The sequence below is a fragment of the Anas acuta genome, chromosome 4, assembly GCF_963932015.1.
Source record: "Anas acuta chromosome 4, bAnaAcu1.1, whole genome shotgun sequence".
Lineage (NCBI taxonomy): Eukaryota > Metazoa > Chordata > Aves > Anseriformes > Anatidae > Anas > Anas acuta.
In genome coordinates, this window is record NC_088982.1 from 24,346,322 (window position 1) to 24,362,615 (window position 16,294).

General features: G+C 59.9%; 1 protein-coding gene and 1 long non-coding RNA gene across 2 annotated transcripts; both read right to left on the bottom strand.

Annotated features, from left to right (window-relative positions):
* Positions 1-840: 840 nt before the first annotated feature.
* On the bottom strand, positions 841-10,770 carry LOC137855314 (maestro heat-like repeat-containing protein family member 2B). Its single transcript, XM_068679352.1, has 28 exons — positions 10,588-10,770; positions 10,339-10,446; positions 9,701-9,863; positions 9,397-9,579; positions 9,001-9,053; positions 8,665-8,772; positions 8,252-8,371; positions 8,012-8,134; positions 7,751-7,906; positions 7,396-7,518; positions 7,015-7,094; positions 6,663-6,801; positions 6,451-6,543; positions 6,020-6,124; positions 5,697-5,820; positions 5,402-5,514; positions 5,155-5,307; positions 4,770-4,924; positions 4,435-4,597; positions 3,969-4,156; positions 3,090-3,227; positions 2,781-2,892; positions 2,444-2,587; positions 2,059-2,241; positions 1,763-1,915; positions 1,504-1,626; positions 1,258-1,360; positions 841-944 (listed from the first exon to the last, which is right to left on the bottom strand). Exons 1-28 carry the CDS (start codon positions 10,768-10,770, stop codon positions 883-885), a joined length of 3,651 nt encoding a protein of 1,216 aa, XP_068535453.1. The 3' UTR covers positions 841-882.
* A 185-nt stretch (positions 10,771-10,955) lies between these two features.
* LOC137855734 (uncharacterized) lies at positions 10,956-11,610 on the bottom strand. Its single transcript, XR_011095916.1, has 3 exons — positions 11,344-11,610; positions 11,119-11,232; positions 10,956-11,032 (listed from the first exon to the last, which is right to left on the bottom strand). It is a non-coding gene; the product is annotated as an uncharacterized lncRNA (long non-coding RNA).
* Between the last annotated feature and the right edge of the window lie 4,684 nt (positions 11,611-16,294).

A 16,294-nucleotide genomic window follows, 5' to 3' on the forward strand; every position in this document is an offset into this window, starting at 1 on the left:
GCTGGTGACTTCAGATAACTACATTAATCATAAGGCTTAGACCTGCTGGTCATAGGACTCTGTTAAAATTAGGTTGCAAGAAAGAAAATTGCGTGAGACTGCCGCCTGGGGGGAGGAGGTGGAAGAGGGTGGATGGCCTTTTGGGTTTCTTTCCTTTGTTTCTCGCTTCTCTAGCTTGTTAGGAATAGGCAATGAATGGGACTGTCTCCCTACTCTGGCCTGTCACGATCATTGTTGAGCAATCTCCCCGTCCTTATCTCAACCCTCAAGCCCTTTGCATCCTCTTTTCTCCCTGTTCCTCTTTGAGGAGGGGGAGTGAGAGAGTGGTTGTGGTGGAGCTCAGCTGCCCACCTGAGTAAAACCATCCCAGAAGCACATGTTGAGAACTGCTTTGGAGAGCAGTTTTCCAAAGATGCCCAAGATGAGTTCCTGGAATGTGCAAAGGGTGCAAAGGGCTCTTTAGTGAAACCTGGGGGAAAAAGTTAAGATCCAGGTTACAGTAGTATACGTTCTCTGCGCTTCTCATGAAATGTACACGTTGGGAACAGGAGTGGCAAGCGGTTTCTTTTTCAGGGAAGAAACCAATTTGGAGGGGCGACGTGTGCTTTCTCCCGTTTGCCAGCAGCCTCTCCTGATCGCAGTGACGTTTGCTGGATAACCCTGGGAGGCCTCCCGGTTAGGTCCACCAGCTCCTTCAGAACCCATTTGTGCATCCTGCCAGGCTTTTCCCCACAGGCCCCAACGTGCCCCCCTGGCCCTACGAAAAAGACCCTTTGTCCGCAGAGGGGAGGCCACGTGGAGTTGGATTTCCCCAAGGACACAGCGAGCGCTGAGACCACGTACATGTACAGAGTTTTATTGCCCACAGGGTGCCACGGTCACCTAGGGCCTTGTCTGCCTTCTCCACGCTCGGGTGTCCTCAGTGCTGCTCGGGCCCTGGAAAGCTGCAACAAGACAGACAGAGCTGTGAGCAGCCAGCCCAGGCAGCTGTGCCCCCTGATCACTCCTGATGGTAGCTGGATCCCTGATCTCCAGATCACTCCTTGATGGTTGCTCAAGCTTTTGAAGGAACTCGGAGGCAGGTTGCAAGGCAAAGCCCTGCGTCCCTGTCTACCCCATCTTCAGCCATGGGACACAGCACGGTGTGTGCCCTGTTCTGCAAAGGCAGGGCCCGGAGGAAAGAGCAAAGAGAAAGCAGAGGCCCCTACATCGCTCTGGTCAGGAAAGGGAGTGGGAAGTTCCAGTGCGGGCTCTCACCAAGGATTTCGAAGGTCGATGGGTGCAGCCTCTGCCCGTTCTCTAGGAAGCCTCTACTGGCTACGGCACGGAGCCTCTCCAACATGGGGGGGGCGTTTCTGGCCTAGGGCAAGACAGGAAGGCACAAGTTCACAGGGTCCAGAAAGATGCCTTCTGTTGCCCCTCAGCCAGCTGGGGCAGGGGGAAGGGGAGAGGCAGGGCAGGTCCACAGGGCCCTGACGTCTCGCTGGAGCACAGCTTCCTTACCAGGTAAGTGCAGAGCGCATCCTGCAGCTCTTGTGCACCCAGCCTCTCGCAGAGAGAGATGATGTCCTGTGGCCGCCTCAGCCCCATAAATGGAGCACAGAGACTGAAGGTGATCTTGCACATCTGGAAAAGAGAGTTGTGCCGTCATTCCTCCTCCAGCAGCGTGTGTGGGACCTGCCCAGGGAGCTCAGCCAGCCACGCCTGGGCCGTGGCCACGCAGCTTTCTGGGGCTTTGGGAGCAAGCTCCAAGGGCACTTACGCTGGCAACTGCAAAGTCGGGATCCCGGAGGTGCAGGAAAAGGCTGACCCATGTTTCCGCCACTTCTCCGGCAAAGAACGACCGCTTGCTCGAGGCTGAGGAAGCCAGGACTGAATAGAGGCGCAAGGCCGAGTAGCGAAGGTACTCTTCTTCCTGCAAGCAGAAAGCCGTTTATCAGCTGGGTAACGAGGCCGAAGCAGGCACTCAGCCAGCAGAGGCCATCCAGGCGGCGCGTGCAGGCCCCTGCCCACCCCACGCTTCTCAGAGCAGCGGCAGCAAGAGCTGGCTTCACTCACAGACTCGAAGAACATCTTGGTGGCCCTGGCGATGTCTTCAAAGGCCGATCCCAAGTTCACCGCCTGCAGCACCCTCACGAGCTCAGCTAGCGCCAGCATGCTTTCTGCAACCACCTCGGGACAGGCAGTGTCCGCCAGGCTCTGTTGCAGCACCTGGACAACTTGTCTCCCGTGCTTCCGCACCTGCAAAGCCAAAGACGTGCACAGACTTTTTTACTCTGACGTTTGGCACCCAATTTGCCCTCGGCAGCCCTGCTGGCATCAGGGAAAGGAGCCCTGCTTTTGCCTTTGCCGCTCTGTCCAGGCCCTTGAAGCAGCTCTCCCCCAGGGTCTTGCTAGGGAGGGGAATATCCCTGCAGTCAGAGCGCAGGGAAATCCGTCTCACCTCCACGGGCATGCTGCCGGCTGCGTTGCCCAGAGCTCTCGCTGCCAGCTGCCTTATGGTGCTGCTTCGGTGCTGTGCTTTCTCAGCCAAGACACGCAGAGTCTTCAGGACGTTCCTCTTCTCAAGAGGCGGCTCCTTCATCAGCTGCAACAGAGCAACACAGCCACGAGAGTCAGGACACAACCTCAGCCCAGGCACAGCACACAAGCAGGCTTCGCACAAAGGAGTCTCGATGGGGACGCTTGCTTCTCATCTCTCCCCACAGCAAGAGGCAGCCCAAGCAGCAATGTCTTTCAGAAAAGCCCTGGGGAGCCCCCCTGCCCTCCTACTGCCTCACCTCAGCAAAGAAAGCCATGGCCGTCAGCTGCAGGTTTGCTGATGGGTAGCGCAGCCACTGGGAGAAGATCTCAATCAGCTCCCGGGAGATGAGCTGGGCACGGAGCAGGACACTGCACAAAGAGCACAAGGGGCAACGCCCGGTCAAGTGGGAAGGCTGCAGGCTGCCACCGCGGACTTGCCCTCCTCCAGCACAGGCGCTGCTCTGCCCTGCACAGAGCTCCCCGAGCACGCAGGAAAGGGCCCCGGCAGCCGTTCCCCTGGGCGCAGCCACCGAGAGGAAGGCGAGATGCTGCCCTGGGGCTCTCACCTCGTCAGGAGGCACATGCCCTCGGCATAAGTGCGGGGGCTCTCCAGCAGCGCCGACATTTTCTGCCTCCAGAACGGCGTCAGCCAGCTCTTCTCAGCGCATTTGCTCAGCACTGCCATGAGAGTTTTGCAGAAAGGCCTGGGAAAGAGCAAGAGCCAGAGAAGTCTCAGATCAGAGCAGTGTTCCGCAGGGATCTTACAGAACTTACAGGGACTTAGCAGAGCAAGAATGCTCAGCAGCTTTACGAGCCGCTTCTTCACTCATCCCAAGCTCCAGCGACGGAGAGAGAGGCAAAGAAGCGCAGAGGCAACGCTCTGTAGCCACCAGGTCTGTGGCAAAAGCCGGCCAAAAAAGCAACTGTCTATTTAAGCCCTGGCAAGGTGCCCTGTTGTGTTGTGTTGTGTTGTGTTGTGTTGTGTTGTGTTGTGTTGTGTTGTGGGGGGACTGATGTGAGCACTCGAACCTCCCCAGGGAGGCAGCACCGCCTGAGTGCAATGCTTGGTGCACCCTGACAGGCCGGGAATTACACCGGCAGAGCCTCCACGGCAGGAAAGCACAGCTGCCCGTGGCCAGAGCTGGGCCACAAACCCTGCGAGGATGTGGCAGCTGTGCTTGTGCTCCCTGGGAGTCACCGCCCAGGAAGACCCTCAGCACACAGACATCTCTACCACAGTGAAAACCAACTTTGCACAAGCCATCGTGCAAGAATGACAGAGAGAAAAACAGAGAAAAGAAAGCCCCAAACAAACAGGGATGGGAGGAAAAAAGCAAATCTGCAGCCTCAAGTGGCCTCCCGCCTAGGAAGCAGGACAGGAAACAACCAAGCATGCATGGCCAGGCAATTCAAGCCCCCCTTGCCCTGCCCCTCCTGCTCCTGACCTGCACACGTTGCCCTCTTGCCGCTGATCCTCAGCGTGCCCTCTCCAGGGGCTGAGGGGCGCAGACAGCATCTCTTCCCCCAGTGCCTTGCTGAGCTGCAGCAGGAGCCCAGGGAGGAGGGAGGGAAGCAAGCTCTGGACCCCCTCCTTGGACTGCACGGACACCATTTCGGAGATGGCACGGGTGACCTGCAGGGAAATGAGAGCACCCAACAAGCACCCGTTAAACAAGAGCTTTGCCACCAGCCCCGGCCCGCTGGCTGCCTGGGGCACTTCTACTGCCTGCACGCCCCGTCTCCATCTCCGGGACAGCCTTGCAGCCTGGGAGCAGCGGCTGTCCCGGCCGTCCCGAACTGCTACCGCTGAGACACTGCAGCAGTGTCGAGACGCTTGCAAAGGGCACCCAACGCCTTGCCCTCGGACTGGGAGTGGGGGAGCAGGCACAAAGCCTCTGCCACCGAACGTACAGTCAAGGACTCCGGAGAAGGCTGGTGGGCGTGCAGCCTGCGACTGGGCGAGCTGGGCTGGGAGCTGTCGTCTCCCACTTTCTTCAGCTTCCTCGCTAAGCGCTTCAGCACACCGAGGCCAATGCTGGCTCTCCCCAGAGTCCTCCACAGCTCCAGTGTGTTTCTGCCAAGAGATGTGCAACCATGAGCCCGTATGCTCTGTTACCAGTGCTACAAGCACACCTCCGACATTTGGCTGGAGGAGAAGGAGCTGCTGCTCCCCTTGGATCGCCCTAGGGAGGGGAGGCAAGCTACGGCTCTCTGAGCCCAGCAGGAAAGGGAGGAGCGCATTGTACCTGTCCAGAGGCACAAACTTCTCAAGGATGACGTTTATCGTGAGCTCCCGGTGATGGCGGGCCAGGATCAGCACCGCATGGTGCACAAAGTACACGAACGAGGGCTCCAGCATGGACTCTGTGCAGGTGTGCAGGGCGGAGACGATTCCTCGCACCTGAAAGAAGCAGGGGAGAAAGAACGTCTTGGCACGGGAACATGGACGTTCAGCCCATGAGCCACGCCTGCTCCCTTGCCACGCTTTCACGCTCGAAGGCGAAATTTCACCCCTAGCACCCTGCCCGAGCCCTGACTCTGCACCGAGAGCTTCTTTAGCACACAAACGGCAAGATGTGTGGTGCGACAGCCAAAGCAAAAAAGTCCAAGGCATGGCAAAATGTCTCTTACGTCTGGACCAATGTCCTTGCCACACGTTTCCAGAAAGGTGAGCATCCAGTTGCCTGCAGCACGCACGCGGCTTCCTCTGGAATGCCGGAAGGGCCCCAGGATGGCATTCATGAAGTCTGCGGCCTGTTCTTTGGGGACGTTTTTGCAAACGACCTGGAAAGATGCAAGAACCAGGAGAGATCGAGAGCCCGTCACGGCTCCGCTCCAGCTCTTCAGAACATAAGGCAAGCTTGAGGGCACTCCTTACCTCTGCGATGCGGATGGAGGTCTGGAGCTGCTGAGAGGCGTCGCTGCGAGCACTCAGCCCCTCACACAAGCTCGCAGGGTCGTCTGTCTCCAACAGCCTGTTCGTGGCCTTGGCTGCAACGAGCACGGGGAGAAAAGGGGAGTCCCACTTAGGGCAACTGAACTTCCCTTCCCAGCCTTTGCTGAAGGCCAGGGGAGTCAGTCTTGAACTCGCTGCAGCGGGATGGCCCTTGCCAGGTTCCCGCTAGGCCAGGCGGGGCAGAGGGCCGGCAGGCGCCTGCTCTACTCACACTCACCTTGGATGTGGAGAAGGGAGCTGAGGCAGGCAGCGGCCAGCTGGCGGGAGCTGCTCGTGGGCTCACAGGTCAGAGGCCCCAGCAATCCCGCCAAGGCGCCAAACGGCAGGTAGGCACCTCTTGTCTGCAGGGGCGAGAGGAAGAACAAGGGCTGGAGGTGGCCCCAGCACTCCCTTGCGTCTCCCAGCCGCGCCCTGCTCAGGCCAGGACTGGGCAGAGGGGGGCTGGGCGCTGGGGGACCCCACAGCCCGTGCACAGCTGGGCAGAGCTGCCCTGCCAGGCCCCCTTGCAGCTGGGGGCACACGCTGGGCATCCTTCCTCACCTGAAAAGCCACTCCATCTCTGCAGTCCTCCAGCAGCTGGGCGCAGACCTGCAGGGCTTTCTTGCACACCCACGGCTTGTCCGAGGAGAGCCAGAACCACAGCACCTGGGGCAGAGCAGCTCTGTCTGCCAAGGGGCATCTTTCCCTTCCCGCCATCCCTCTCCATTTCCCTCCCTTCCTGGCACTTTCCCTGCGGCACTGCCCCACTCTCTTCAGACGCACCTGCTCCCACCCAGGAGCTTTTCCCTGCAGCCAGCTCCCTGCTGCAGCCAGCCAGGGGCTGCCTCTTGGCTTTCCCCCCTGCAGGGCCCACTTCTTGGCCTCCCCGAGCTCACAGTCACCTGGCATGGCAGCAGGAGGTTCCTGCTCCTCTGCTAATTCCCCACTGGTGACAGGAGGGACGCTTGCCCCAGCACCCCATGGATACTCACCTCGGCGATGTCTACCAAGTCGACAGGGCTTGGCTTTGCCTTGAGCAGGACTGCCATGAGCCGGCCCAGAGCCTTCGTGGCCATGTGCAGAGACTGAAAGCGGGGGAGAGGGACGCAGATGCAGGATCACGGCTGCTGCCAGCACACAGCTTGTGCTGGGGAGGGCAGCTTGTCCTGAGCGAGAGGTGGGCAGGGAAGGGACAGCAAGTTACCTGGAGCTGCAGCACTGCCTGCTCTGCGTTCCTGATCTCCCCAGTCTGCTCAGCCGCTGAAGGAAGTGGCAGGATGGCCCGGCAGCAGTCAGACAGCAGGCTGCAAATTTCCTTGCTGCTGAACGAGATCTCCAGCTTGCTGGCAAGGGGAAAAAGGAAGACGAGGGAAAACAATAAAAAAGAGGAGTTCCTAGCGCTCTCCAGAGAGGGTCACATGGCATCTGGGCTTGTCCTCATCGACAGCCCCAAATCCAAGCAGCCTAGGCTGGGGCAGGGAGTGCTGCTCTTTGGGAGCTCCCCGACAGGAGGAACGTCATCCCGCCTCACAGCCCCCGCAGCTCCTCGCTCTTACCTCCACTGCTCCAGGGCCAGAATCACCTTCAGGTGCAGGGACGCTGCCGGGAAGTCCCAGAGCGTCGTCTTCATCAAGTTCTGCAAGAGAAAGTTGCCAAGTGGGCATTGGGCACAGGAGAGCTCTCGCATCCTGCCCAGGGACGGGCACTCCTGCCAGACACTGGCTGCAGCGCTCCCGCAGCTCCCACAGGGGCGCTGCAGGATGGAGCAGCTCCCCAGCGGCTGCCCAGCCATGGCCACTGCCTGCCAGCACCCAAGGGCCCCCCCCACCAGCTGGGGACACGGCTCCAGGAGCTCCCACGCGGCTGAGGGAGACCTTCCTGCCTCCTGGCATGGCCCCAAACTCCCCTGCAAGACAGCCCTGGCTCTGGGCACTCACCTGCAGGATCAGCAGCAGCTTGTGCTTCAGGACAGGATGGAAGCTGCCCAAGTTCCCCGCAGCGTGGATGGCACAGCCGACCTCAAGGATGCTCTGCGCCAGGGCAAGATTGGTCTGCAAGTTCTGGGGCCCAAGAGAGAAGAAAACCCTTGGAACTGGAGGAAGGGCCACGGGCTGCAAGAGGAACATGTGCACGCGGGGGAAATCTAGGGGAAGCGCTTGGATCTTTGTGCTGGGACAAACCATTCCTCGGGGGACCTTGAGAAAGAGACAGCCAGGCTCAGGATGCCCTAGCATGGAGGGCTTGGAGCTGGGGCACCCAGCAGCCCTGCCCCTGCATGCCCCGAGCTCTCACCTGGCTGCTGGAGATGGAGAGCAGCAGGATGTTGCCCGCGATGTCTGCCTCCACGTGGGCGAGCAGTTGTTCCTTGGAGGCACGCAGTGCCATGCTGCTGTGGGCGAGCATGACAGCCCTGCAAGTGGCCTCAGCTCTCCTGCTGGCCTGGGTCGTCTGCGTTGCAAGAGATGCTGTGAGACGTCCGCCCCATGGCCCCCCACAGCCCACAATGAAGAGCAGGTGGAAGACAGCCAGGGAGGGAAACCCCAAACACCTCACCTTCCTGCCTCTGGAAACCCTAAGGCCCCGGACACTGCTCGAGGTGGCAGCAAATGTTGTCAGTGTCTCCAAGGCCAGGCGGAAGTGGCTGTCGGCGGCTTGGCAGACGAGAGCAATGATTCCCTGCAACAAAAGAGCGAGGGACAGTTGGCACAGGCCCAGCCGTTCACAGTGGCGGGCAGCGATGAGGAGCTGGAAAAGGCCTGGAGCAGGGCCCAGGGACAGAGCAGGGAAGCTCACCTGGGCCTCAGATGGCTCCTCAGGTTGTGCTCTCATCAGATGGTGCAGCAGGTTCTCTTGGACATGTGGGAGTTCCTGACAAGCTCCCAGCGTCGTCCCAAGAGCCTTGTACAGGAAAGCCTGCAAGGGAAGAAGCCGAGCCCGAGATGCAGCAAGAGCCTGGCGTGCTGCAACGGGGCCAGAGCAGGACAGGCGCCAGCGCACGGGGAGCAGCCGAGCCCGGACGCAGGGATGGGCTTTCGCCAGCCCCGCTCAGCACAAGAGGAGGGAAAGGCCGCGGGGGGCAAGGGCCGGGGAAGCAGCGCAGACAGCCCTCGTGGGCAGAGCAGCGCCTGCAGCCCCAGCCCCAGCCCCGCACGTGGGCGGGGGCCCCGTGGCTGCGCTGCCAGGGGAGAGCCGGGCAGGGAACCGACCTTCTCCCCAGAGCTGCTGGGAGAGCTGTCCAGCCGCTGGCTCAGCGCACAGCTCAGGCGCTTGATCCAGGCGTCGTCCCCGATGGTTTCCAGGGATGCCCTCAGGAACTGCAGGAGAGAACAGGAGAGGAAGCGAATGCTTCTTGGCCTTTGACAAGCAGGAAGAGGCAGTGCCAAGGCACACGGCCACGCCAGAGTGGCCTTCCACGAGAGCTGTGGCCCGTGGGAGAAGGGAGAGACTCCTCTAGGAGGAGGAGTGGGGTGCCTGGGAAACACCCCTGCCAGCTGGGGAATGCCACCTCTATCTATATGCTACGCCTCCCAGGGCTGCAGTACCTGAAGCAGACGGCGCTCCCACTCGGCAGCGTCTGGGATGTTCCCCTTTCCTCCTAGAAAGAAGACAAAAACCTTGCTTGGGACCAAGCCACAACAGAAGAGCTGCTGCAAAGCTGGCCTGGCCCAGGGAAGCTGGTGGCTGCACCCGCTCCAGAGGCAGCCGTCCGTCCCTCCCCACAAGCACCGCCCCAGCAGGGCCATGGAGGTGCCACCAGGGCCGGGACGAATGGATGGCTGTGGGACCGCTCCCCCCAGCTTCAGTGCTGGCTCCCCGGCAGGGAAACGAAACGGCAGCAGAAGAAGCACTGGGCACCAGGCGGGGATTCCCCTTAGCCATGCTGGGAAGCTGACTTGCCATGCCCTCCCTCCCCTGCCCCCTCCCCAGCAGCACTTTACCTTGGAGGTACTGCAGCAGCAGGGGAATCTCGCTGTTCCACGTGGCCCCCACAGCTCCGTGGATCCTGCTGTGGAGGCTCTGCAGCACCAGCAAGGCAGCAGCTTGGAGGTCACTGCCCGCAAAAGGAGACCCCGCCACCACCAGCAGGCGAGCCAGCAAGTTGTGCGGAGTCAGCGTCGTGTCTGAGGGGAGAAAGAAATGCTGGGTGAGATGCCGAGCCACACCGTGCCCTGCCACGCTGCCGTCCCTGCAGGGCGCAGACCAGAGGGAAGCAGAGCTCCGTGGGGGAGTTGCTACTCCTACCTTGCAACAGGGCGTTGAGGACATCGGGATCCAGTTCGTGATGCTCGTGCCCTGCTGTCAGCTCATTTCTCTCAGCCAGGGCGCGGAGACAGCGCGAGAGGGGGATCAGCATGCCCGTGTACTTGGCTGGCATCACATAGATCAGCAGCCTCGGCCACAGGAGCTGTAGGCAATGAGACAATTCAGCCCGTCAGCATTTCTGCCTCAGCTCAGAGATGGGGAGGATGGTGTGCATCTCCCTGAGCACTTGAGAGCATGCTGGGGGGGAGCTTTCAGGTGTGCAAAGGGGGCTAGGAACAAATGGCCTGACGGAGAGGAGAGGAGAGGAGAGGAGAGGAGAGGAGAGGAGAGGAGAGGAGAGGAGAGGAGAGGAGAGGAGAGGAGAGGAGAGGAGAGGAGAGGAGAGGAGAGGAGAGGAGAGGAGAGGAGAGGAGAGGAGAGGAGAGGAGAGGAGAGGAGAGGAGAGGAGAGGAGGAGGAGAGGAGAGGAGAGGAGAGGAGAGGAGAGGAGAGGAGAGGAGAGGAGAGGAGAGGAGAGGAGAGGAGAGGAGAGGAGAGGAGAGGAGAGGAGAGGAGAGGAGAGGAGAGGAGAGGAGAGGAGCAGCAGCAGCAGCAGCAGCAGGACAGAGGAGGACTTACTTTGGCCATCCCTCTCACAGAGATGTCCAGTGACCCCAGGACGTCCATGCACAGCCCTTGGAGAGCTCCTTCTTCCTGGGCTTCCTGGGCAGACAGGAGTCCCGCAGCCTGCAAGACACCATTGGGAACCCCCCGCCCCGCTTGCTCTCAGTTCCTGCCCCAGAAGGCTCAGGCGTGGCCCCAGCAGGCTCCCATGCCAGCCTCCTGGCAGCAGATCTCCCCAGGGAAGATGTTGCACGCTGGCCTTACCCTTCTGCTCGAGCTCTGGCTGAACTCGCTGAAGATGTAGCCCACAACGTCCCACGCTGAGCAGCTCTGGGCATTGGCACTGAGCAGCTCCCTGATGAAGTGCAGAACTGCCCTCCTCACCTGCCAGGGGTCAAGTGTGCTTAGCACAGGGCCACGGGGACCTGCCCATGCCGGCAGCGGCATCACCTCTGGCCGTCAGCCCTCCCTCCGGTAAACACGAAGGAGCGGGGAAATGGCTGCCTAGGTCCGAGCCCTTCTAGTCCAGCCTTGCCAGGCTCTGCCTCTGCCCTGAGGGAAAAGGTTGCTCTCCCATCCCAACCCCGAACCCGACCCCGACCCTGACGGCACAGTCCCTTCCCAAAGCAGCTCACCGGGATGCTGGGGTCCCTGCACACACTCTTGACAGCCTCCACCACCTCGGGCAGCTTCTCTGCCATCGCGGGCTCTGCAAGAGATCCAGTGAGGCATGCGTGGAGGCACAGCCCAGAGGGCGGAAGAGAGCCCTCCAAGCCCTGACCCCGCAGTACTGACCGTCACAGCGTGCCAGAGCACCGAGCAGACCCAGGGCTGCCACGCGCACGGCCTCCCTCTCGTGGCCCAGCTGGGACTCCAGGAACAGGATCGTCTCCTCTGGGCAGATGCGAGCTGTGGGGAGGAAATCCCATCCTGCATTAGCAAGCAGCTTACCCCCATTGCTGAGCTTTGGGAGAGAGCTGCCGGGACCCCACGGGGCATCGTCACAGCTCCTCTCCTTACCTTGCAGCAGGATGCACTGGCTCAGCTCTGCCTTCTGGTCCTGGCTGTGCTCTTTGGTGTCGGCAGTGAGCTGTGGGAACAAGGTGGGAACATGGTGGAGAAAGTCCCAGCAGCATTGAGAGGGCCCGAAAAGAAACGGCGCTGCCAGCTCTCATCTCCCTGGGCACTGGTGGCAAGAGGACCCCCAGCCAAAACCCAGCCCACCCCACAGCGTCCCCAGGGACCCACGCACAGGTCTGAAGCACCCAGGAGCCACCCAGGAGCCAAGGCCGAGCAGCATTCAAAGACTCGGGGCTCTGGAGTCCTCCCGAGACTCAGCCAAGAGGGAATTGCTGTGTCTGTGTGGGTGCAGGCTCCCCTTACCTCGCTGTACACGACGCTGTTAATGGCAAGACACTTGCCCTTGGGGACGGGGATCTGAACTTGCTCCAGGGCCTCCAGGAAAGAAAGGAGGCTCTGCAAGAGAACAGGAGAGGAAGAAAGGGCCGAAGCCATGTCAAGCCACTTGCAAATGGAGCAACTGTGCACAGCCACAGAGCTCCCCGTGCAAACAGCCCCTGAGCCCTCGTGCCACTTGCACAGACCCCACGGCCGTGCCAGGCCCTGCGCCACACCTCACCTTGGTCACCCTGGAGGCGTCTTGGACCGTCCGGTACTGCTGCAGGAGCCAGAGGAGCTGCTCCCAGACATGCTCCCGGTGCTCCTCCTTGTGCAGGAGGACACGCATCAAGGGAGTCATGGCCCCGATGACGGCTTGCTTGTCCTGGAGAGGAAGCGGGGAGGCCCAGCGTCAAAGGCTGAAGGCCTGCCCTGCCCACAGAGAGGCCTTCCCCTTGCCCTTTCCCTTCTGCCCTGCAGGAGATGGGCTTGCTCTGGAGGGCAGAGAGGTTTTCCCCACCCCTCACCCCCCGCCCTGCCTGCCCAAATGCCCTGGGCTTCAGCTGCTTCCCCGCAGGGAGCCCCCAGCCCCAGGCACAGAGCCAGTCTGGGGCCTTTTGCAGCCAGCCCGCTGGGCACAGACAGAGGCACAGGCACAGGGGACATCCCTGCTGCCGTCCCCAGCTGGGAAAGCAGCACTTCTCACCTCTTCCTCCTGGCAGTCCAGCCAGTTGCTTGCCACAGAGCAGAACACCTGGGCAAGGTTTTCGTAGAGCTGCTCCTTCTCCGTAGCAGGCAAGGAGCATCCTTTCCAGGTGCAGATGTAAACGTTGACCACTTTGGCCCACTGCTCCAGAGCTGCACCAAGAGAAGAGAAAAAGGAGCCTGGAGCAGGGAAGGGAGCGGCACCCCCCGCCAGCCTGCTGGAAGCCCCATTTTTGCCCATCAGGGCACATTCACCCAGTAGGAAAGCCCAGGAAGGCAGCAAAAGGACCCAGGAGTTCCCGGGCACCTTCACCTCCAGCCCACAGAAACCTTCAGCCACCCTTTCCAGGCGTCCCCAGTGCTTTGGGATGGCAGCAGCGTGGGCTCAGGCCCGCCATGCCCGCTCTGAGAGCAGAGCGAGGTGCCAGGGGCTGCCCTGCCCCTGCCCCTGCCCCTGCCCCTGCCCCTGCCCCTCCCCAGGGTCCACTCACCACCGCAGGCAGCACGCAGGATCCGGCCGCTCCCTAACTGGCCCACCACGGTGCGCAGCCCCAACAGCACCACGCGCATGAAGGGGATGCACTGCAGGGCTGAGAAGAGAGCGGAGAGTGGCCACGGTCAGAGCCCCCAGCCGGCACTGGCAGCGAGGGAGGAGGCGCTGCAGCCACGGTGCCCCCCAGCTCAGCACGGCTTGCGTGGAGAGGGGAAGGATCCCTTTCTATCCCAGCTCTCCCAGCCTGGCCCAAAGCGGGAGGGGAGGCAGGGAGGGAGGGAGGATGGCGGTGCTGGACCGTACCGTTGGTGCTGAGGAGTTTGCCCACAGTGATGAGCACGAACTCCTTGGAGATCTGCCCTGGGGCATTCAGCTGGGCCAGGAGCTCGGCTAGCACGAAGCTGAAGTGGGAGCGGGCCAGAGCCACCAGGACGTCACTGGCAGCCACCTTTGTGTCTTCCGTCACGCCCTGAAACAGAGGCTCAGGTTGGCTCAAGAGCCTCTGTGGGGCCCCAAGGCCAGCAAAACCTGTCTGTGTGCTCCGCATTGCCCTCCAATGCCTGGCAGGCTGCTCCCCTCGCCTCCCAAGAGCACCATCTCACCTGGTCAGCTGTCAGGTCCCAGGACACCTCTGCTAGCAGCCGGTTGACGACACCGCACTGCAGGCAGCTGTCATCTCCCCACAAGACGCTCTCCAGCTCGCAGTAAGTCTGCGCTCTGTCGCCCTGGGGACAGAGCACCATAGGGATCAGTTGCACTTGCTTTGCTCCTCTTGCCAGCGCGCCGCCAGCTGCCCGCCCTCGCTCTGCAGAGCCTAGGGATGTGCTGCTGGGGCTGGGAAGCTGCAAGAGGGACACAAAGCCCCTGGCCTCTGGGCTTGGGCAGCCAGGGGACCTTGGGATGGGGCCCGGGCAAATGACTGCTCCTTGAGAAGCTCCAGGCTGGGCACTGCCCTGTGCAGGGGCTTCTGGACGACAAAACCAGGAGGGCAGAGGCACCCTGCTCCCCCCGCTGCATCATGGTGGGGAGCCCCCAGCTCACCTCCTCGTCTTGCAGGCGCTCTAGCAGAGAAGTCACAACAGTGGCAGAGGTCGGGGCCGCTTCAGGGACAGGCCCTGGCACCCTGCCTCTGCCCTGGCGACGGCTACGTCTGGGCCAGCAGCCCACACCTGGAAGGAAGGAAAGAACGGAGCAAGTGTCATCGGTGCTGCTGGCCGCAGGGGGCTGGAGCTGGTAGGGACGAGGATCTTGGCCAGCTGGGAGAGAAATCTCCGCAGGAGACGCAGCCCCGAGCAGCCTGCTGGGAAGGGTCCTGCTTCAGCCCCCAACCTCCCTCCCGCTGCCCCTCACCGCTAAGGGCTCTCAGCCTCTCCATCGCAGCAGGATGTCCCCAGACAGACACAACGCTCTCTCTGGGTCCTCCTCCTAGCGGCCCCACAAGCAACTGGGCCACAGCTGGCACGCACGGCAGAGGGATGTAGGAGGGATACACTGTGACCTCAGCACCAGGGCCTGTTACCACACAGAGGGCCGTCCCTAGCTCATGGCTGAAGTAGACTTGAGGAGGAAACTTCGGCACCAAAATCCATCCTGGCAAACCTACCGTATCTTGGTCTGGTTGTCGCCTTTCACCACTTCTCCACTGGGGTCATAGAACCACAGAATGTCCTGAGCTGGAAGGGACCCACGAGGATCGCTGAGGCCAACTCCTGAGTCTCCAAAGTGTTATAAATGAGGCCTCAACTCAATCTGAATTTTGTAATGTTTATAAAACAAATATTTCTAAAAGGTATAAAGTAAACAGTGCTGGGTGTGCGGGGAGTCTACGCTCCACCAACACGCACACACAAACATCAATTTTCTAAATATACAGCACGTTGCTTTACATACTAAACCCGAGTATGCCTACACATACGCACAATCAGGAAAGGTAACAAACAATCCTCTAAGTTCCATAACTTACTAAAATCGAGTACGCCTATACATAATCACGAGCAGAAAAGGTAACAAAGAATCCTTGAAGTTCCACGACTTAACAGTCTCCATTTCCCATTCCTTTTCTTGATTACATACAAGTCTCCATTTTCCATTCCTTTTGACCAATATGTCTCGCTTTAAGTTGTCAAGCAACTCGGTCTTCAGGCCTTATGTATCTTAATCTTCCTGGATCGAATAAAAACATACCAGTCTCCTTTTCAAGGCCAATAGGCCTGGGTCAAAAGGCACGTCCAGGTCAGCAGGGGGTGGAACAGCAAAAGCCTTGGATGGCTGTAGCAGCAGAGGGGCCCATGGCGTAGCAGAAGGATCAGTAAAGGAGCCCGCAGCTCCCTCACTGTCTGGCAAACCACACGTTTCTGACTGTGGTCCCACAGGGCTCTTTAAGGCCTCAGAGATTGCTCGCCAGGTGCCGAGCAATCCCACCGCAACCTTGTCGTTTTTAGTAGCAGAGTCCCACACCTTGACCTCAATTTGGTCCCATGTTTCAGGCTCATAAACTGTCTGATTGTCAATAAGGAGAATAAGCTGTAAGGTTACCAGGACAGTCTTTGTTCCTAAGGACGTACATGTATGATTCCCCACAATGTGCAGCTGCTTACCAGCAAGGGGCAGCTGTGTGCGTGGCTCCGCTTCTCTCAGCTTGAGCTTCTCTCCAGCTCCGGTGTGCCATTTCCAGCGACTTTCTGTGCAAGCTTCTCTGAGCAGTTTGCTGACTATGGCTGAACCCATCTTCATGGGGCGATCAATGTCCCTGTTCCCATCCTGGTCTCCGTTCTGCTGGCCTGTTCCTTTTCATTCCTTCTTTCTAGTTCTTTATTGATGCCATAACTTCATTATATCGTGCTGCCTTTTTTCTCCTGAGAACAGGCTCCCCTCTTCTACCCTTCTCCCCACAGCAGTCCTTTTCAAAACCAACTTTTCATTGGTCAAACAACTTTGCATATAACAGCAACAGCAAACACCCAGAAACTTCCATGCCTTAACGGCTGGAGAAGAAGGAACCCGAGACTGCATGGCATCTCCTGAATCACCCTTCTTTGTTCCCTCTAAGCTCTTTTACATTCCTGATGGCCTCATCGTGAAGAGTCTGATGTTATCATCAACCTTGGGGCTTGCTGACCCCCATGGCCACGCTCCCACATCTCCCCCTTCTTTATTAATATCGACCATTTTCTTGACACGAATTATTACTCCATATATCACAACAGTATGCTAAACCAGAACAATAGATTAGTTCCATTGGAGTTAGTTCCACATTCAGACCTCAGCTAAGATGGACTTTCTGACCAGTGTCGTACAGAAATAAAGAGAGACTGGTTTATGTCTTTGCTAGGGCAATAACCCCAGTGTTTGGCATTCAATACTGAAGGTGCTGTT